The sequence below is a fragment of the Xenia sp. Carnegie-2017 genome, unplaced genomic scaffold (assembly GCF_021976095.1).
Source record: "Xenia sp. Carnegie-2017 unplaced genomic scaffold, XeniaSp_v1 HiC_scaffold_13, whole genome shotgun sequence".
NCBI lineage: Eukaryota > Metazoa > Cnidaria > Anthozoa > Malacalcyonacea > Xeniidae > Xenia > Xenia sp. Carnegie-2017.
This window is the reverse complement of record NW_025813436.1, coordinates 7,020,024-7,041,276: the sequence shown is the minus strand read 5'-3', so window position 1 is coordinate 7,041,276 and position 21,253 is coordinate 7,020,024. Positions and strand designations below refer to the sequence as shown.

Below are 21,253 nucleotides of genomic sequence, written 5' to 3'. Positions count from 1 at the left end.
AATCTATGTTGTTTAAGTTATAAGATATGCCCCAAAAACCACACGGCCCACCTAAAAGTGGGGTGGTCCTAAATGTAATCAGGGGTAGTTTCATTTAGCACGTGTTTAGAAGGCAATAAAAAGTGCGGAAATCGCTCATTTTCATCTCCAGTTTTCACTCGTATGATTATAACGAATTTTTTGCTTATCGTTAGGCAATTTTCGACTAAGATGGCACTACCAAAAGTGTATTTCGACATGTCAGTTGGCGGTAAACCAGCTGGCCGTATTGTGATGGAGGTGTGTTTCTGTGAATCTCATTCATACGACATGCTTGATGCGAAGTGGCAGACCGATCTTACGTAATTGAAAAATGTTTTGTGTTTTTATTTTATGAACTTTTTATCTTTTCTTGTTTTAGTTACGTGCAGATGTGGTACCCAAAACTGCAGGTGTCAATTAACTGGAGCAAAAATAAGATCTAATTTTGAATATGCTTTATTTGTTTGTCACTCGATTTGTAAGCTTAATAGGAGGGGTGTAAAGCTAACAAACCGTTTGATATTGTTTTAAATTCTTCTAGAAAACTTCCGAGCCCTTTGCACTGGAGAAAAAGGTTTTGGATACAAGGGATCAAAGTTCCATCGTGTCATTCCTGGCTTTATGTGTCAGGTTTGTGACAGCTAATGTTAATTTTTAGGAATTTCTTAAAAATTGAACTTTGATTGTTTTTGCTTTCGGTCTTAGGGAGGCGACTTTACTAGAGGGAATGGAACTGGTGGAAAATCCATTTATGGAGAAAAGTTTGCAGATGAGAATTTTACATTGAAGCACACAGGCGCAGGTATGAAATAATATATTGTAATTGTCTCCAAACTAGTGCCAACCTATTCTATTTTTTTTTTGCTTTGTAGGTATTCTCTCAATGGCTAATGCTGGTCCTGGTACAAATGGATCACAGTTCTTTATTTGCACTGTAAAAACTTACTGGTTGGATGGGAAACATGTTGTGTTTGGTTCTGTTGTCGAAGGGACGGATGTAGTGAGTGCAATTGAGAAAGTTGGTAGTCAAGGTGGAAAAACATCTAAAGATGTTGTGATTTCTGATTGTGGACAGCTCTAGATATTTTATCATTACCAATATGCATTTCATTCTAGTTTAGTCCTTGATGTTTTGATAGTTGATGATACCTTGTGGTACATTCTGTAAGATCATGCAATAAGTAGGGAATGAACTTAAGAGTATGAAATAAAAGAATTTTTGTCCAAAGTGAGTTGTTAATGTTTTCTGAAGTTTTCGAATTTTTCCGAAGTTCAAATATGCCATAAAATTGAGAGTGTTATTTTGTAAAACAGATATATATTTGATGCCTTCGATGTTTAACTTGAATTCAAGTACACAAACACATCTAGCTATTCCCAATAATTAATTGCTGCATGTAGTATATGAGGTTATTTATACCGTACATATAGTTAATGTCTGGTTCGTCAAAATTACCTATATCGGTGTGAGCAAAATCAACCATCTTTACAATAACTTTGTGCACACTATGTTTCTTACTTCTCTCAAACAAACTCAGCGGTTCATTACGTGTGCATACGTGTTGATCGAAACTATTAATTTTTTCAGATTTACATTTAATGGACGGCGTAGAAGAGCAAACAAAATGCTCATAATGTTCTTGTCCATTGCAATCATTTTCAAGGTCTTTAACAACTTCATTGTGTGTGCATGTCTGCAGAGTGTCACCTTCATACATTAAAAGAATTGAACTAGAGAAAAGTCGAAATATTCGTTGATCCTGACACCACTTATAGATTTCCTCCAAATGAAGAAGGAATTCCTCAACATGTTCTTTGCCATGATCTCCCATTTGAAAGAATGTGGCAAGACCTACAAAGAATTAGTTCAGTTACCATCAATTATCACATAAATTGATAAATAACTCATGCAATCTTCTACCTGTCAATATTTCATCTTGTGTTTTTAACCTCTTGCCAAATTCCTTATCATAGGATATAAAGTTTTGAGTAGATTTTTGATAAACTTTCATTCCTAGAATTCTAAAACCAAACTTTTCTTGTTCAGGATACTTTTTAACTGCTCTTTCTTGCTTTGCCTTGGTTGCAAAATGATCAGTGACACGTTGGCCAATCTTTATGTCAAGAATGCACGGCCGACGGAGAGTACTTGTGAGGTTCTCGAGGATAATATAGTTATCATGTTTGACAAGGTTAAGGACAAATTATTTGGAAAAATTTGGTACATGCCCTCATTAGATTAGATCATTTCTTACAAGGCACAAGAATAAAAAAGAGAAAACCTGCATTTTTCAGTAGACTATGCAACAACTCAATTTCAACATCATATAAAGAGCTTAGTTAAAACATCTTGCTTAGTGTGCAAAGTATAAATTGATGGTAGGATATCTCCTTGGGATAGTTTAGGCAAGGCAACATGTTCAATGCCATAAAAAGTTGGCACAAATTGTCTAAGCTTTGCAATGGACTCATTGAATTCACAGCCAAAGACTGTTTGATAAAACTCAACTTCCTTCTTTCCTCTTGGTGGAGTTTGGATAGGTTTGAGAATTCTTCCATTGTTGTCTAGGAGCATGCCTTATGTAATGAGAACAAATAGGATCATTAGGATGCATGTATGGTTATCATATTTTCACAACTCCATTTGCTTATGACAACAATTTTAACACGAATCTAACATAAATGTAAGAAAATTAACCATTTCATGTAAAGTTTTAACAAAAAAAATTAGACACAAGATCAAGAAAATAATATATGGAGGATGAAAAAAAGACGTCACAGAAATGATATTTTACCCTGTTTTCCAGTTTCAAACCGATGACCTGCAACTTGGTGGCTATAGACACTGTAGCCATCAGGCATGCCTGTTGAATTGAGTAGCATCTTTTACCAAAAATAAAGTAAGCTTTGTATGATCATTTTGTCAAGTATTCAGAAGCAATTTGATATTCATGTTGTTTACATTGAATCTTACGTGTGTTACACGCGTGTGTCTCACACAAAAAAGCGTGCTAAAATTAATGCAGACAGTATTGTGATTGACATTTGTTAATAATTTTTCGATGGAAAAAGTCGCGATCTTCGATAAAGTGTGTGATGAATTAACCCTAAAATTTCCCTTTATGTAACTCACAGCTTTATATTATCACTGCTTCTCTCCTCTAAATCTTAATACGGTTATGTCAGACAGATAATGAACCAAAGCTGATTCGTGTTAAGTGTATCCCACGCGCGCGTATGCCATTTGTAGAGGCATGAAGGTGAAGGGTGGTTCTCGATCCAAAAAATGTTTTGAATTATTTAAAAATCGTTTCTTGATGACTTTATATTAAGAGCATCATGTGCTTGTAAGTTTGTAACGCCAAAAATATCAGGTCAGCTTTCGTCCTGACTTTTGTTTTCATCACCTACACCGCTCCACCCCTTCCCATCATCCCATATCTGTCAGCTGTCAGGTGACTCTTTGAAATGATTGATTGTTAACAATTGTTAACATAACGCTCCAGGTACTGGTTCACCGAGTGAAGATCAGTAGAGATGATAGAAATAAAGTACAAACTACAAAGAATACAAATTACAAGCATTCAAAAGCTTCTATTTTCCATCTTCCGTGTTCAGTTTTGAGATTTTTCCCTCCAGTTTCCTTTGAAATGTTTAAGAAAAAGAATCGAAAAGGTATTAGCAATGGTTATAGAGTGATATAACTAGCGTGACTGTTTGACCTTTCATAATTTTGAAGTCAGTAGTTATGAAACGACGTACTGACAACATTTTTAAATTTAGTAAAAGCATAACGAGGTCGATATTCAATGTCCATGTTTGTCAATTGAAAGTTTTAGTTAATGAAACAAAGGCGGATACCTCCGTGTGTTCGTTTTGTGGCGAGTTGCCAAACGATGATTATGGTAAATTTTTTACGTCAAAGATGGGATTCTCTGTCCATCAGTATTGCATGGTAAGTTTAACATTCCTGTATACCACAGTGATGCTGAAAATCATAAAGATTTATCTCTCCATACATCTCCATTTGTAGTTCTTTGCTGCAGCTTTGGCGCAAAATGGTCGTGATGAGGAGGGCTTTGAAGGATTTCTTGAAAAAGATGTTTTTAAAGAAATAAAACGTGCAAGCAGGCTTGTAGGTTAACTTTTGTGACAAAATAAGTATATTCAAACTAGTGGTGCGCTAATATGTAAAAAAAAGTTGTTTTTCCCATGTCAATACTTATCAATGATTGGCCCATTAATTAGCAAAACCATTAGTTACTTATTGCAAAACTTCAGATGTATGTGACTTAACATTCAAAAAAACATTTTGTAACTGGCTTGACTTGGGGAGGGGGTGAATATTCATATATTCAGCTTTGCCCACTGATTTCTTTTGTTGGTAATTTTAATTTCAAACGAAACCAGCAATGAAGAGCTGAATTTACTAATATTTACCCCCCTTAATTACCCTAATTAGCATTCTAGTCTTGTCCCTGGCTCTAATTCATACATAGAATTTTTATCTTTTTTATGAACCAATGTGTGATAATTTCTCTAGAGATGTGGTCTGTGTGGCAAAAAAGGAGCTTCCTGTTGCTGTTCTCATCAACATTGCAAGAAGGCCTTTCATTTCACCTGTGGCTTGCAAAAAAAATATCTTTTTCAGTTCTTTGGCAAGTTCAGGTATTGTAAGAGAAAGTTTTGAGCATACTTTATAGTATTACATATCTACATTTACAAACATGTAGCGATACTCCTGGGTTCAAACCATTTACTTTATTACTTTAAAGTATTCTGGGCACAATATAATGACCCGTAGTAAACAGACAAAGACTGGCCTAGAAATGTTTCTTGACCGGCATTTTTCAACCTTGCCATTCATTTTGACTGACCACATTTTTTCATTTTATGTGAAGCATGGCAACATCTTGAAAAACTTCAAATACAAGAATTTGTTGTTGCAAAAGATAATCTCTTCACATTTTTTGGTGCAATTTATGCATGAATTGAATGGTTTGAGAACCTGGGAATATCTTTACATGCATGTCTGTAGTTGTTTGTAGACCACATTAGTTAGTAGTGTAACGAGAAGGACTGTTTATTGAAAAGTTGGTCTTACACCCACACTGACAGTGTTTCTCAAGTCTTCACTGATAAGGATGGTTTGCATCTACTAACATGCAATTTTTCTGTATCATCAACTGGCCAAAAACCAACTATGATCAAACTAAAATGAAGTTTACTGGTCTTCTTTAGCATTGGTATCAATTTAGTATAATCACATTAATGTGTTATTTACAATAGTGTCTATTGTTCTGACCATCGACTTTATCAAAATGCACCATCATTTCCGTGGAAGACTGCTCCTTGTCCCATATGTCTTGAGCATGTACAATGCATCTCATCTCCTGACATTTTAACAACACCCTGTTGTAAGGATGTTTGGTTTCATCGAGCGTGTGTCCAGGTACCTATCAATACTTTCAGTTTATGTTTTTCTATGAAATGAAGCTTTTGAGCATTTTTGTGTTTCATTTTTTCATTTTATGTTTCATGTTTTATCTTTTTATCAAACAATTTTTTGAGTTTTGAAACATTCTTGTTGCGATCCTTGTGTAGTACATTTGTCTCTATTATTCATTCAGAAACAAGCAGAGGTCAGTGGATATTTCTTCAGATGTGCTGTATGCAATAATAAATCAAAGTTTTTGAAAGAAATGCAACGGATGGGAATATTTGTTCGAGACAGGTGAGGAGAGTTGCTACCAAGATCTTTCTTTATTAGAAAGCACTAAAGCAGTGTGCGAATTAGTTCAGAATAAAAGATGTGCAATTTTTTTGACAAAAGTGTTTCTTGAGAAGCATAATCAAATCGATATTACGTTATTTATTATACAGCGCTAATTGCTAAATTAATATTTTTAAACGTGAACCAATTCGTATGATTTACGACAGTCTTTTTCGTTAAAACGGTAGATTTTTGGACATCGTTAGAAAAAGTGATGTGCAATTGTTTTCATTTTATCTAAAACGATGCGCAAATTGCACATTGCACACCGTTAATTCGCACACTGCACTAAAGTGATAATGACGTTTTATGATGTATTTTTAGTACAATGTAAAAGTAATTTCAGATAATAAATAATATTTATGAATGGAAAACACATTCATCCCCAACTATCTTCTATTTTATAGAGATGCTGCTTGGGAAGAAGGTGACAATTTTGCGGAACTTTTGCAAACATACAATCAATGTGACCACACCATTTGTATTTGTCCAAATGGCAGAAAGTATTCCAATGATAGTGGGTAGGGTAATTTTAGTGATGATTAATAATGGCTACATGAAACTTATTACTAGTTAATGTGTTTATATTAAATATATGATATGGATGTATTATAGAAAATGGAAATTAATATTATGCTCAAGTTGTGGGCAATATGGTACGCATGCAGGTTGTAGATCATGGCCAAGTGGCTTGTCCATGGTGTGTCCTACATGTCAATCTGTCTTTGAAAGGCTTCAAAACCAAGTAAAGACACCCACTGTTTCATCAGCTGTTGGATCAAAATCTTTTGAAGCAACCAACACTTCAAGCATTGAATTTTCTGTACATCAAAAGAAAAGAGGTTTGTGTCAATATCTCACGTATTATGGTAGTGTTTGTGAGAGTTGATTACTGTGCAGTAACGTTGATTCACTATCAGTGGCGGGTACTGGGGAGAGTGAGGGGGAACTTGAGCCTACTGATAATTTTGAAAGATTAAAAATCTTGTGTCAAATCCCACAAATCACACCTAAATAACATAACCTGTGATGTTAAATAATGATTATTTGATAGGCTGCTGTACTGTAAACGTACCAGCAGATGCGTTAAACATAGCTCCCTAGAAATCTCATGCCTTGAGGAAGAGCCCCCCCCCCAATATTTCATAAAGTGTCCGCCACTGTTCTTTATACCTTTGACTTATATTTACGTTGTCATAGTAAATTCTTCATTGTAGCGCAAATAAAGGTGTACATAAATTAACATGAAATAATTTATTGATAAATATATCAAATCATATTTTCACTTAAAACTAGATGTGAGAATATAATTCTCAAACTTTTAGCATGTTGAATAGACAGCGGGGAAAATCATTGAATGAGTTTGTACTTTTCTGTTTCCGTTGACTTTTCAGGCGTTGACCGTTGCACAAAAAAGGCTAAACATCGCTTGGATACGGATACGGACTATGGCGATATCACAGCGGTGGTGAACGGACTTAAACGAAGAGCGGACGACGATATCTTGAATTATGATACCAGTTTTTCTGTACAACGAGCTATAGCAGCTGGCACTGCCGTTCTCGAACATGTAAATGGTAAAGATGTTGACTATAGAAATTCTGAGACGCAACCTCAACCTGAAAATCGAAAACGAAAGGCTGATGATAGTGAAGATGATATTGTCATTACAAAATACGTTCCTGGCGAGAATATTCGACAAGGATGCGAAATTTGCCCGAAGTGCAACCGACGTAAGCCACCTACGTCTCACGTGAATAATACATCGCTTAAAATATCAAGAAAACATAGCAAATTCAAGAGTCTATCACATCAAAAAGAACAAAAATCTGTAAACAGTAATGTTGATAAAATTGATAAGAATGAGGCCATCTTAATAAAAGACCAAAATATGGACGTGATGAAACACGATAAGATGAGAGAAAATACTAATGTAACGAGTGTTGAGGTTCTTGAACTTGCTGCAAAGAGAACTGATGAAAGTTCTGTTCTCTTATTGCCATCAAAGGAGATACTCAGGGATCCGCAAGAAACGGATGTATCTAACGGATCATTTTGGTACAACTCAGTCGAAAGACTTTGTCAATTGTTGATGCCTCGTCAAGAGGTTAATAGTAAAGATGAACCATCCAAAGAAAGTGAATCTACGGGAAAAAACAAAGAATTGTCGTCATCATCGTCATGGTTACTTGGTAAGTCTTCAGAGAGAGACAAAACTGTGTCGGTGATGAAAAGGACTTCAGGATGTCTCAATGACAGTTCATTGTCGTTGAACCGGCAATCGCCATCTTCATCACAGTCCATTAATTTTGAATTTCTTAGTAAAAGAGCGGGTATTGAAGCAGTTATTGATCACGCTATTGAATTGAAAAACTCGAGTAGGGAAAGAAAGCAGGCGTGTATCTCAAGTTGATATTCCCACTTGTCCTGTCTTACGATGTGATTGTATAAAGTTACAGCAGTCTGTTAACGTTAGTGATAAAAGTTACGAGTGGGGTGTGATACTTATTTTGTATCCTTTCATCATGAGTTGTTTCTATTGTTGTAAAACTTTTACTTTCTCCTACATCGCTAGTTTCATTCTCAATCGGATTTTTTTCAAACGATACCTAAAAACGTTTTCCAAATCAAGACGTACGAATCTGCTAGATCTCATCAACTGTTGTATTAACCTTAAAACCTGCAACGTCGAATATATCTGTCTCAACTTGTACGTGGTCTTAACTCTAATGATCATTTGATAAATTCCCTAATTCATGGTAACAAGGTTTTGGAACTGTCGTCAAAGGGTATCCTCTACTGTGGTGTAGCCAGCTCGCAAGTTTTATTCTGGCCATTTGTATTTCAAGGATATTACCGTCTTTCATTCATTAGAAATCTATTGTTTAGTGTGCAGTTAGGAAACTGAGGAAAATCTTCATTGCAGCCCATCTATTGCTCCTTTATACTCCAAGATATGGGCATATCCCTCTACGTGTAGCATCTGCCTCTTGTAGGTTAACTCTGAAGTTGTCCAATTCTTGGTTTACGGCATAAAAAACTTTGAAACTAAAATTTGAATTTTTTGCGTCAATCTTTTTATTTGAAATTTATTTTCATAAATGGAAGTTGTTGTTGATGGTATGGTGGCGTTTTTGGAGAAGTTCCCTTGACAACAGACGCCTCGAACTTTTTTATAAACTATTCAAAAGAAATGCTTTATAGTCATGCAAACAGATGAATTATCGCGGTTGGAGGAACAAAACCTGATACTTGAAGAACTTGTAAGTGTTATTGTCCGGTATCTTAAAAACCTGAAAATTTTGTGTGTCTATTATGAAAACCCACGTTTTTTACTTTCGTCTTTTGTTCTTAGTGCGTTTGTAATGGCTTGAAGTATGAGAGAATAAAAAATGATGAAAATAAACATGTTCACAAACTCGAAATGTTCTTTTCTGGATTTCCAGACATTGTTGGGATGTCAAACTTTCCAAACTTGCTTGTTTTATGTGTTATTGGGCAGGATACCCTAAGGAAAATTCAAGGGCTTGAACCCTTAGTTCAGCTTGAAGAGCTTTGGATTTGCGAAACAAATGTTGAGGTATTAGGATAACATTGGCTACCAATGTGGTTTTTTTTGTGAGCAGGTGTTAAATGCCTAAAGTACTCTGTCTTTGACACATTACCAATAATTTTCTGAGAATTTGCATTTTTTTATGCACTGCTGAAGATTTTATTCAAACTTCCTGTGTTACTAGAACATTAATGGACTTGAAAATTGCTCAATGTTAAAGAGATTGTATTTATATGATAATGCTATCTCAAAGATTGACAATCTGTCATCTTTAAAGCGTTTGGAAATCCTATGGCTTAATGACAACCAAGTTGAATGCATTGAGGTATAGTCAATCATGTTAACTATTTTGCAAAAGAAAATATTTCACTTATCACTGCTCTTTAATCCTTTAGGGTCTTGATAATTTGACATATTTAAAAGAGCTCAACCTTTCTAACAATAAAATATGTGAAGTTGGTTGGTAGCATTCAGTTATATTCTCTACTACATTATGCTTGATGTATAAATGATAAAGCAAAGAACTGTTCTTTTTCTTTATTTCAGGCAGCTCACTAGACAAACTTAGATATCTTGAATCACTTGAGTTATCTGGAAATAAGATCAGATCATTAAAGGTTCGTAAATCAACTCATATGTTATGCACAATTTTAATGTTGTAATAACTCATTACATTTTTATAGGATCTTAAAAACCTTGTCCAGTTCACATGTCTTCATACTCTGAGTTTAAATGATCCTGTTTATGGCACCAATCCTGTGGCCGCAGTCTCTCATTACTATACATATATCTTATATCACTTGCCTCAAATTAAACACCTTGATGGGTACTTTATTGGTCATGAAACTATGAAGGAACTAGCCATGGTTGGTATACATTGTCGTTATTTTCTTGATTTCTTTTTGTTTAAATTAAGTATTTTGCAAGGAGTTTTGTGTTTGCAGACTACCGTGAAAAAGAAGAAGATGTATTATAATATGCGTGTTAAGACATTGCAGAGAAACATGAATAGCTTGTTGAAACAAGTGTGGGAAGAAAGAGAAACATTGAAAAAATCACCATTAGAAAGAAAAAAGAAACTCACTAACTTACTGAAAACTGTAAGTAAAACATATGTCGTACATTGTATTTAAGGCGGCATTGTAGGGATATTTATGACCTCTTAATTTATGATTGTACATTCTCCCAGCTTGAACTTATAAAAAATGAGTCAGCAAATAAACAGCTCAAGTTTGCTGCTGATAAAGATTTGGATGAAAGAACTTTTAGTGTTTTGTTGCTGACTAAAATTGAGAAACTTCAAGAGCGAATACAACTATTGGAATGTACATGTGAAGAGTAAGTTTTCATCTTGTTGTACAGTTTTGAACTAAGTGTAGGACTGAGTGGAACTAGTTGGGTAAAGAATGTAATTGGAAGTAAAAGTACTAATCTGTGAGGAATATGTGGGAGAAAAGGCTGTAGTGGAAGTTAAAGAAGAACTGTGAATAATAAACAATTATTGGATGATGTTGAGCATGATATCAAGAATTATTCAGACTTTTGAAAATTTGTCCTGTTAGACAGTTTGTTCAAGTTCTTCTGCTTTAAATATTTTGTAAAATATGTTCAAAGACAGCTTTGCCACTTTTTTGTGTTTTCTGCATACTTTTTGTTTAGTAGCTTTTGCATAACGTTTTTAGAAACAGCGACAAATATCGCTATTATTTGATTCTTTTCAAAACCAGTTTTTAATGGCCTCAACTGTTGTAGAAACTATTATTTGTAGATATGATGTCATACCAACAGATATCAAGAATTATTTGTAGATATGACGTCATACCTACAGATATCAAGAATTATTTGTAGATATGACGTCATACCTACAGATATCAAGAATTATTTGTAGATATGATGTCATACCTACAGATATCGAGAATATTTGTAAATTATGACGTCACAATTATAGATATCAAGAATTATTTGCTAGTAGTTGACCAATCAAAACTGGCATTGTTTACATAGTGTATAATAATATAATATAAAGGTTCTTTTGATGGTTAAAATAGATTACTGCGAATAATCTAATAGGATAGATGCTGTGAGTAGAGTAAAGGTAGAGATCTGTGAAGAATGTGATATAATCAATGCTGTGATTGGTGTAAAAGTAGAGATCTGTGAAGAATGTGATATAATCAATGCTGTGATTGGTGTAGAGATCTGTGAAGAATGTGATATAATCAATGCTGTGATTGCTGTGTAGTGTAAATGAGATCTGTGAAGAATGTGATATAATGTGATTGGTGTAAATGCTGTGAAGAATGTGATATAAATTGTAAATGATCTGTGAAGAATGTGATATAATCAATGCTGTGATTGGTGTAAATGTAGAGATCTGTGAAGAATGTGATATAATCAATGCTGTGATTGGTAAATGTAGAGATCTGTGAAGAATGTGATATAATCAATGAGTAGAGATCTGTGAAGAATGTGATATAATCAATGCTGTGATTGGTGTAAATGTAGAGATCTGTGAAGAATGTGATATAATCAATGCTGTGATTGGTGTAAATGTAGAGATCTGTGAAGAATGTGATATAATCAATGCTGTGATTGGTGTAAATGTAGAGATCTGTGAAGAATGTGATATAATCAATGCTGTGATTGGTGTAAATGTAGAGATCTGTGAAGAATGTGATATAATCAATGCTGTGATTGGTGTAAATGTAGAGATCTGTGAAGAATGTGATATAATCAATGCTGTGATTGGTGTAAATGTAGAGATCTGTGAAGAATGTGATATAACCAATGCTGTGATTGGTGTAAATGTAGAGATCTGTGAAGAATGTGATATAATCAATGCTGTGATTGGTGTAAATGTTGAGATCTGTGAAGAATGTGATATAATCAATGCTGTGATTGAAATGTAGAGATCTGTGAAGAATGTGATATAACCAATGCTGTGATTGGTGTAAATGTAGAGATCTGTGAAGAATGTGATATAATCAATGCTGTGATTGGGTTAAATGCATGTCATGACACATAGCTTTATTGTTCAGAAATGTTATCATTTATAGATTGTTGATTGCGTTTCTATTAGAATTGATAAATGCTATGAAAGAAGCTGTTCTCAAGTTGAAAATATCTCCAATTTCACCATAAGAAGACTAGAGTTGGAGTTAGAAACTGCTGGTAATGTTAGATTTGAAGACGGAAACTCCAATAACATTTGGTAAAATACGACCGTAAATTACTCAGTGAACATTTCAGTTGTTTATATCTTATAAATGTTTTATCAGGTTTACGTCATGTCGTGATTTGGTTTACTCAAGATTCTGTGCTTCTGATTACCAGGTTTTGTTGCAATTACGTCATGTAAACGGTGTCTGGTCAACTTTGCCCAATAGCACAACCATTGAGTTTTTACTTCATCGTAGCATTAAAAAATGATCAAACTATATTTTGAGTTAACGACTTACCTTAATCTGAAGTTATTGTCTTGTTTCGCATTTGAATTAAATGGTCCGCCAATTAAAAGTTTTCGATCCTTGCATTCTATTGTAGTTTGATCCCTGAGTTAGGAACAGCTTAACTATGCTTGCAAGGTTTTGTTAAGAAAAACAACAATAACACAACTTTTAACCTCAGTGTTTAGTAATATAGTGTTAAAATCTCGATGAATATCAAACAATAGAGACTGGAAATTGTGGCCGAGATTGTTGGTGGGCCGAGTTGACCGTAATTCATGTAAACTATAATTTACTCCAAGTTCAGTCAAATCAAATTTAACTGTAATTGGTGCAATGATGAACCAACATACTTATTTGTTAGAAGTGATGTTACGTTATGATTTATTATTACTGTCAACAAATACACACAATTGATCAATAACATGATAAATTTACAGAGGTATGATGTCATTGGAATCAAAATTCACCGCATAACTCGTGTTCATAACAAAATACTACGCTTAATATTTGATGAGAAGGTGGCTTCAATTCATAAAAAAGACTTGGATACTGATTGCTTTCTAAAGTAAGTAGGGTGTTTTTTATTAAAGAGATAACAATATTTGAAAATCTCATCCTAAGTTTGCTAGAAAATGTTGATTTACAAAGGTAGATCTCATGTTTTACATTTGACTGTAAAAATGATAGGAAATTGGAATGTGTTTTTTAAATTTGATTATTTATTTATGTTACATTTAATACAAACTTTTGTTTACAAGATGTTTTATGTAGTACAATGATGTGTTAATGTGTTTTGTAAGTCTTGAAGCGTTCATATATTTTTTTCGTTATTTAAAATTTAGCTGAATTTTATGGAAAAATCTATTGAACTTTTTTTTTGTTTTAATTCTTTAGAACAGAGACGTTCGACACGTCAATGGAATATCTGCTTTTGTCCTGGACACAAAAGCTGAAGTATAACGGTGGATTTATGTATATCTTTGAGAACGGATGTACTGATGACGTTAAAAATAAGGTGAGCACCACTTGGTATACTGTCATGTTAAATAAAAATAAAAAGATTAAGATAACTAGACAAAATTAGAGAGATTATGGTGAGCAAGTGAACATGAAGATTTTGGTAAACAGATAAACATAGAGATTAAGATAACTAGACAAAAGTAGAGAGATTATGGTGAGCAAGTGAACATGAAGATTTTGGTAAACAGATGAACATAGAGATTAAGATAACTAGACAAAAGTAGAGAGATTATGGTGAGCAAGTGAACATGAAGATTTTGGTAAACAGATGAACATAGAGATTAAGATAACTAGACAAAAGTGGAGAGATTATGGTGAGCAAGTGAACATGAAGATTTTGGTAAACAGATGAACATAGAGATGAAGATAACTAGACAAAAGTAGAGAGATTATGGTGAGCAAGTGAACATTGACATTTAAGTGAGAAAACAAGTTTTGGAGTAAGGTAACCATACAATAGTCAATTTTATATGAAATGGATGTATTTTGTTATTTTTGTAGGATGGTTTCATACGACTTTCAAACAATCTTTACAATGCTGATCGCGACAGATTGAATGAATACCATCCCACTGATCTTGTGTCTTTAAGACATGGTAAACATGTTTTAACCTTCTTGCAAACATTTTCATAGCCACTATTAATACTATTTTGTTTTTTTTAGGACAACTTGTCATCGCTAAAGTGTTTGTGGGAGATCATAACATGACGAAACAAGATGAAAGGTGAATATTGTGTTTTATCATCATGATATCCAATAATCAACTGATGTTTCTGAGGATTTTTTATGTTCACTTGCGATTTAAGGAGAACTACCACTACTTTTACGGGTATTTATTAATTAATATTTTAGTTTTTGTCGGTTTTATGAGAATCAGTTTGTCAAGAACAGTTTTGTCATTTCAAATCATCGATTACAAGCTACATCGCGCATTGCGTTGTTGTCGTCAGTTAGATTATTTTTTTGAACTCTGCAGTTACATAAAAAGTTTATTTAGCCCATGCGTTACAATTATGAAATGAAAGGTTTCTGTATATCATATTTAAAGAAAAATATAGTCTTCAAAATTTTTCTTTATATATGACGAGTGACGTAGGTACTATATTATTCTATAGTATAACTTTTAGTCAGAAGCCAAGAAAATCCTTGCATTTTTCTCTTTACATGAACACAAGTTACGAACATCTACCAAAAAAGTTTGCGAAGATAGATTTATCATGTGACTGTACAACGAAGCAACGTGATTGGCTAATAAATGATGGTGATCTTGTACTACCGGAATATATTGTAGATTTTGAATATGTAACAAAGGTATGATATTGTCTGCGAAGTTCAGATTTAACATTTAACAGTGGATGGGAAGCAATGCTTGTTTAAATGTCGGAAATGAATGTCTTGAAAATTAGCTTTTTTATCAAAATTTAGCAATTCCTAATGTATAAAACATGATATCTGAAGAGGGATTTGCGCTTTTAATCATTATGAATGTGTACATCAGTCACAAATCTTCATGTACTTAAAATTATATAAACAACTCATTCATATTGATCTTTCTTTTTAAGACTAAAGCACAGTCGTCTTTGCTCTGTTACTACGGTAACCTGTCACGTGAACCTGCCGAGGACTCGGATATTGTTAATCTGAAGCCTTCCTTACAACCACAGCTACGGTATGTACGTCAGTCAATCGTTTTTTAATAAGACGTATCACCTTTTTTCATCTGGTAACGTCAATGTACTCTTACTGTCAGATTACTAGAGCTGTCAGAAGATCTCTTTTTAAAACGTTGTGAGGTGCAATCGACAAAATCCATCTCAACGTTGAATCTTCACGATTGTGGACTCACTCATCTTAAGAATATTGATCAACTTGTCAATCTCGAAAATCTCACGATCTCGTTCAACGCTGTAACAAAACTGGATGATATCGCTAATTTGGTAAGTTACAACTAATTCCAATGTAAAGTATTTGCAACAAATATGTTGAAAAGAAAAAGAACTTTGTTGTATTTTGTCTTCACAGCACAGTCTTAAGTTTCTGGATGTTAGTTACAATTGCCTGACAACTTTGGATGGATTGAAGGTTGTAGATATTGATTGTATTGGATATTTAAGGATATAGTATATGAAGACACCACTATCAGGACATACGTACGACCAATCATATTGGCTTTCTTGCAGTAATTTTTGATAACATATATTTATTTATGTAGTCGTGTGCTGTGTTGAAGATTCTCAACATTAGTGGAAACAAACTGCAGAATATTCGCATTGAAGTTGGAATTTTACGGAAACATGCGCCTAGCATTACATCATTAAACCTAAGTCATAATCCATGGCAAAAAGTATGTATATGGCGCTGGGTTTTTTGTTTTATTTCTCTCTCATGACATAACGTTGCCTTTAAACAGTTATGGTGTATTTAAATTGTTAGGGTAACAATTATCGTACATATGTCATTGGTCGCCTAAGGACTCTTCAAATATTAGATGATGTTAACATTACAGAAGAAGAAAATGCTTTAGCATTACGTCATGCTGCGTCATCTAGGATTTCATCGTTCATCATTCAAATGAATTCTCGAGTAGATTCCGAGGGTTTGCGATCGTTAGGCCTTGCATGGACATCAGCAGAATTGTGGAAACATAGCAAGAATAAGCCTGTTGTACTTCATGATGAGACATACTGGATGAAATATGTAAGTTATTTGTTTGTGTCCTCCTTTATTTGTAAATCTTTCCGTTTATTTTAACACTATTGTCCAATATTGATTTTTGCTATCGTTTATTATCACACATTTACCTATATTATTGCTAAATGTACTTTTGTATTTGTATTTGTACTGCAATACTATTGTAACTTTCAGTCTATTTTGAAATTTTTCTCTGCTAATTTTTACTGTTTGTTTTTGTAGATAACAACTTTGCATCTTGAAGGTCAAGGTATTTCTAAGCTCTCAAACCTTGAAAAGCTAACAGCGTTGAAATGGGCTTCGTTCAGTAGGAATAGTATCAATAAAGTTGAGGTACATAGGATTATCTTGCAACACAACATAAGTATTCGTAAGCAGAAAATGTGTGATGTTTTTTCAGGGTTTGGAAAATTGTAAAACATTGGAGGAACTGGATTTGTCTAAAAACATGATAACAAAGACTGATGGTGAGATTTCATTCAATGGAATTGTAAACCTTTACGATATTTACTAAACAGTGTGTCGTAGGTCTTATTAGTTCTTTTTTTAATAGGTTTATCAAATCTGGTGAACTTGAAACGTCTTGATCTTTCCTATAACGATATCACAGCTCTTGATGGGTCAGTCATGGAAAATATGTTAAATTTGGAATATCTTTGTGTCGAAAGTAACTATATGACGTCATTACAGTCACTCAAGGTTTGTGTGTTTGCCAGTCGATTCAATATATTTTGGAATGGTATGTTCTTTAGAAAGACGATTTTCAAACATAGAAAAAGTGGCCTATCATATAAAGATATGAATGATCAATCATAGAAAGATATTAATATGACATAAGAATGCGTCACTTTGAACTTAACGACATTTGTCAAGCTTAGTAGGACCTTCATATCTTTCATGGAGAGATATTGACCTATGACATCATATTTTTCTCAATGTTTTATTTATGAAATTCTTTTACAACAGAAATCTACCTCACTTCAAGAAATTTATGCAGGAAACAATGAAATCGCAAATACAAGAGAAATCTTTTATTTGAAGGTTGTAATAACTTTGCTCGTATGTACAAGTTATTCTGCATCAAATCTCGCTGTTGCATCCATTTCCAATACTCCGAAATCCTTCTTTTGCAGGAGTTGCGCTTTTTGGAAATTATTGATGTATCCAAGAACCCTCTTATGTCATCAAAGGAAAATACCCGGATGTTTGTTATCTATCATTTGTCATTGCTTAAAGCCATAAATGGTGTCGCAGTAGTATGTTATGCCGCCTGAAATACTTTTAAAGTATGATTATAAGTTGAATTTCTGTATTTTATTATTGATTAGAGTGCAACAGAACGTTCTTGTGCCGTCGACACTTTGGGAGGAAGGTTTGCCCAATGTTTTATCACATTATCTATTGATTACTGACTGAGAGGAAGGTTTTCATAAACATTACGTTTTATCACATTATCTAGTGATTACTGACTGAGAGGAAAGTTTTCATAAACATTACGTTTTATCACATTATCTAGTGATTACTAAATTGAGCAATGGATAATTATGTATTTACGGTGATAATTAACGGTTAATTAATAATTTCAGGTAATAATTGTGAATCATTTCAGGATGACAACAGACTTTGTTGCTGAGCGTTTAGGTCACGGAAACTTTTCTGCACTTCAGGAAATAGATCTGCCACATTGTGAGCTTCGTTCTATTGATGTCGGCAATGGAGAGATGTTTCGTAACTTAAGAAGGTTGATATTTATTGAAGTTTTTTATTAGTTTATCATTTTTGATATTCTTCTTTTAGTGTTCTTGTTTTACGTATCAGTCGTTTATATCTTTCTTTAATATAGTATTAATCTTGAGCATAATAATCTCACCAATTTCGGTGGCCTTATCCATCTTATAAATTTGAGGGTAGGTATGGCGACTGGCTTCATATTGAAACGGTTGAAATGTAACACGTGTCAAAGAAAAACGTTTTTTAAGATATTATTATTCTTGTACAGGTATTGTGTCTAAACTACAACAGAATTGAAAGTGTTTTTCCCAAGAAAAAGACATTTGCAAACCAAAAGAGACAACAAAACGATGACGTAACCTCACCCGAAATATTTACCCCAGTGTTAGAGCAACTTGAAGTACTTCATTTAGGGTGTGATGAAATTAGCAACACATGATTTCTGGTTATTTACCGAGCGAAGTATTGGAAATGTCTAAAAAAACTTGTGTTTATAGTTTTAACGGGATATCTAACATGAAGTCTCTTCAGTTGTCGAGAATACCAAACATAAAAGCGTTGTTTCTACAAGGTGAATTGACTTGTTCATAGAAAACCAATAAATTCAACCTGAATTTGGACTTTTATTTAAGGTAATGAAATTTCCAAAGTTGAAGGTCTTCAAAGCTTAACGGAGCTGAGAGAACTGGTGCTAGATCAAAATAGAATCAAGGTTACTATAATTTTATAGAAATTTCTTCTCCTCATACATTGTCCGTTTCTTACCGAACAATCATCTTCTTTAGCTTTAGCTTCATGAGAAAACATGTTTTTTTTAAATCTTTTGTTCAGACTCTCTCCGAAACGTCGCTTATTGGTCAACGGAAATTGATCGAACTTCACTTAGAGGAGAATAGATTGCGAAATTTATCAAATTTTGAAGCGCTGTTGAATTTGCAAAGATTATATCTAGGCATGAATAAGATTCAGGTTCGAGTAGTATTTAAGGACTAAAAGTGCTAATGAAATAGTAAAGCTTGTATCAAAACTTTCTTTTATATCTCCCTAGGATATGTGTGAACTTCAGAAATTAGAGAAAATGAACAGCTTGTTTGAAATTTCCCTTATCAATAATCCGGTATGTTTTCTTTTATAGTGGACAGCACAGTAACGACGAGCAACATTCGTTGAACACGATACGAAAGGATAACTTTGCGTTGACAATGTTCCCCATTAAAATGCGTAGAGTATTTATGTTATTGAGAATTTTTTTTTGGGGGGGGGGGAATTATACAAACCGTTAATTGCAGCATGAGGAGATTGCGTTAACTCTGTCAAGACTGTGACCTCGGGGATTCGGTTAATGTAAAGCAATATTATGAATTTTGGTTCATCGCAGATCACAAGACGTATGCTACATCGTCCTGTTTTGGTTTATCGTCAGCCAAATATCGTATGTATTGATGGTATACCAGTAAAAAATGACGAGAGAGCCAAGGCCGAAGTTTACCTTATGGAAAATCAGGTAGTATAGAACTTAAGATATAACAGCCATTCGGTAAGTGAACTTTGAAAGATGTTTTGTCATTGTTGTTTTTGTAGTTGTCATCGTTAGTAAAATCTGAATCAGTTACCGAAACTAATTTGCCTGGTTTACAAACGAAGCATCAAGCTCAACTAAAGGTAACCCAATGTTTTTTGCGTCACACTTTCAAGTGCCGTAAATTACCGTTGCTCAAAATTTCAGGTCAATACAGTGCAATTGAGTGTGGCTGTTGAGAATTGTTGGAATCTTGGTCAACGACGGTTTGCTCAAGTAGAACATGTCCAAAATTTGACTCCAAATGTACGATACCATGACAGGAACAATGTTAAAGGTACCTTTTTTAAACGGTAAATTTGTATTTGTCCTTTTCACTTTACTAAGTTTGGTTTAAATCATATTCAGGGAAACCTCGCACATTTAACTCTTGTTCTCCTCAGCACATTCCATCTTCATATGACATGCGCACTCACAACAGTGGTCACCATGCTTCAATGTCATCATCAACAAACCTGGATAGAGCAACAGGTCACAATACAGGCTCTGCACACGATACAGGTTCATATGTCATGCAAGGTAACCCAAGACCAAACTTTTCTCCGACATCCAAGCCAAAGTAACATGCAAAGCGTTACTGCGAAGGAGGATGGGAAAGTTAGAGGTGGGTTAACTTTGCATTTAAGAAATGAAAACGCTAGAACAGTGAACATTTTCGTTTAAATCAAGCTAATGTTCATTCTTGTCACATCGAAAGCTTGCTTCCTGATGTGGAAGATTTGTCAAGAGAACATGTTCAATGTGTTGTCGACCGAACAAAGGACGCAGTAAAGAAAGTAAATTCAATATTAGCAAATAAACTACCTGAAGAAAACATGGAGAGAGTTGAAGAAAGACGTACAAGAATGAAAAAAGAATGGAAAATGTTTGAAGAAAAGACAAAAACTGCCCTTGATAAGATTGAACGTCAACATAACGAAAGAATGAAACAAATAGAAGCGAACATTAAGCGCTTGGAAAACGAGATTAATTCCAAATGAAATATCATGATAGAACGTGTTTATATACAGTGATACAGATCAAGTTATTTAACTATCGTTGATTTTAGTTAATTCGTACAATATTGGTGTGAGTACTTACATTTGAATCATTGGAAACCTTTATATGAACTGTCGTGGAAATCACTTGATTTTAGGAGGACAATTTCGGTTAGGAACAGAAGACATAAAGGTAGACATAAATGTAGACATAAAGGTAGACATAAAGGTAGACATAAAGGTAGTCATAATGGTAGACATAAAGGTAGACATAAAGGTAGACATAAAGGTAGACATAAAGGTAGACATAAAGACACAAAGGTAGACATAAAGGTAGGCATAAAGGTAGCATAAAAGGTAGACATAAAGGTAGACATAAAGGTAGACACAAAGGTACACAAAGGTAGACATAAAGGTAGACATAAAGGTAGACATAAAGGTAGACATAAAGGTAGACAT

The 21,253-nt window shown here is 34.0% G+C and overlaps 4 protein-coding genes across 6 annotated transcripts; 3 read left to right on the top strand and 1 right to left on the bottom strand.

The window, feature by feature from the left end:
- The first annotated feature begins 77 nt into the window (after positions 1–77).
- LOC124447490 (peptidyl-prolyl cis-trans isomerase-like) lies at positions 78–1,249 on the top strand. The gene is made up of 5 exons (XM_046998444.1): positions 78–279; positions 401–431; positions 563–651; positions 727–823; positions 894–1,249. Exons 1-5 carry the CDS (start codon positions 163–165, stop codon positions 1,100–1,102), a joined length of 543 nt encoding a protein of 180 aa, XP_046854400.1. The 5' UTR covers positions 78–162; the 3' UTR covers positions 1,103–1,249.
- Positions 1,250–1,319: 70 nt separating this feature from the next.
- LOC124447479 (inositol polyphosphate multikinase-like) lies at positions 1,320–2,975 on the bottom strand. Its single transcript, XM_046998435.1, has 4 exons — positions 2,817–2,975; positions 2,410–2,598; positions 1,943–2,203; positions 1,320–1,873 (listed from the first exon to the last, which is right to left on the bottom strand). Exons 1-4 carry the CDS (start codon positions 2,902–2,904, stop codon positions 1,389–1,391), a joined length of 1,023 nt encoding a protein of 340 aa, XP_046854391.1. The 5' UTR covers positions 2,905–2,975; the 3' UTR covers positions 1,320–1,388.
- A 578-nt stretch (positions 2,976–3,553) lies between these two features.
- On the top strand, positions 3,554–8,360 carry LOC124454120. Its single transcript, XM_047004931.1, has 9 exons — positions 3,554–3,696; positions 3,855–3,976; positions 4,055–4,156; positions 4,565–4,689; positions 5,311–5,473; positions 5,652–5,755; positions 6,202–6,315; positions 6,410–6,636; positions 7,189–8,360. The coding sequence occupies exons 1-9, from the start codon at positions 3,672–3,674 to the stop codon at positions 8,205–8,207; spliced, it is 2,001 nt and encodes a 666-aa protein (XP_046860887.1). The 5' UTR covers positions 3,554–3,671; the 3' UTR covers positions 8,208–8,360.
- A 561-nt stretch (positions 8,361–8,921) lies between these two features.
- Positions 8,922–20,926, top strand: LOC124454098 (leucine-rich repeat-containing protein 9-like). Of its 3 annotated transcripts, none has more exons than XM_047004917.1 (38): positions 8,922–9,057; positions 9,150–9,374; positions 9,532–9,672; positions 9,743–9,806; positions 9,894–9,964; positions 10,031–10,213; positions 10,292–10,447; positions 10,537–10,685; positions 12,427–12,558; positions 12,626–12,680; positions 13,234–13,361; positions 13,691–13,811; positions 14,318–14,411; positions 14,480–14,540; positions 14,992–15,127; positions 15,379–15,485; positions 15,567–15,753; positions 15,839–15,898; positions 16,029–16,160; positions 16,250–16,513; positions 16,730–16,840; positions 16,908–16,974; positions 17,061–17,206; positions 17,474–17,548; positions 17,641–17,763; positions 17,836–17,879; positions 18,117–18,248; positions 18,351–18,414; positions 18,507–18,652; positions 18,736–18,809; positions 18,871–18,950; positions 19,070–19,207; positions 19,287–19,355; positions 19,617–19,742; positions 19,820–19,900; positions 19,965–20,094; positions 20,166–20,421; positions 20,515–20,926. In XM_047004917.1, exons 1-37 carry the CDS (start codon positions 9,001–9,003, stop codon positions 20,378–20,380), a joined length of 4,344 nt encoding a protein of 1,447 aa, XP_046860873.1. In that variant the 5' UTR covers positions 8,922–9,000; the 3' UTR covers positions 20,381–20,421; positions 20,515–20,926. The 3 variants fall into 3 exon arrangements, with proteins under 3 accessions (XP_046860873.1, XP_046860876.1, XP_046860865.1); XM_047004920.1 differs by having other exon boundaries at positions 20,487–20,926; XM_047004909.1 differs by having other exon boundaries at positions 20,166–20,926.
- The last annotated feature ends 327 nt before the right edge of the window (positions 20,927–21,253 follow it).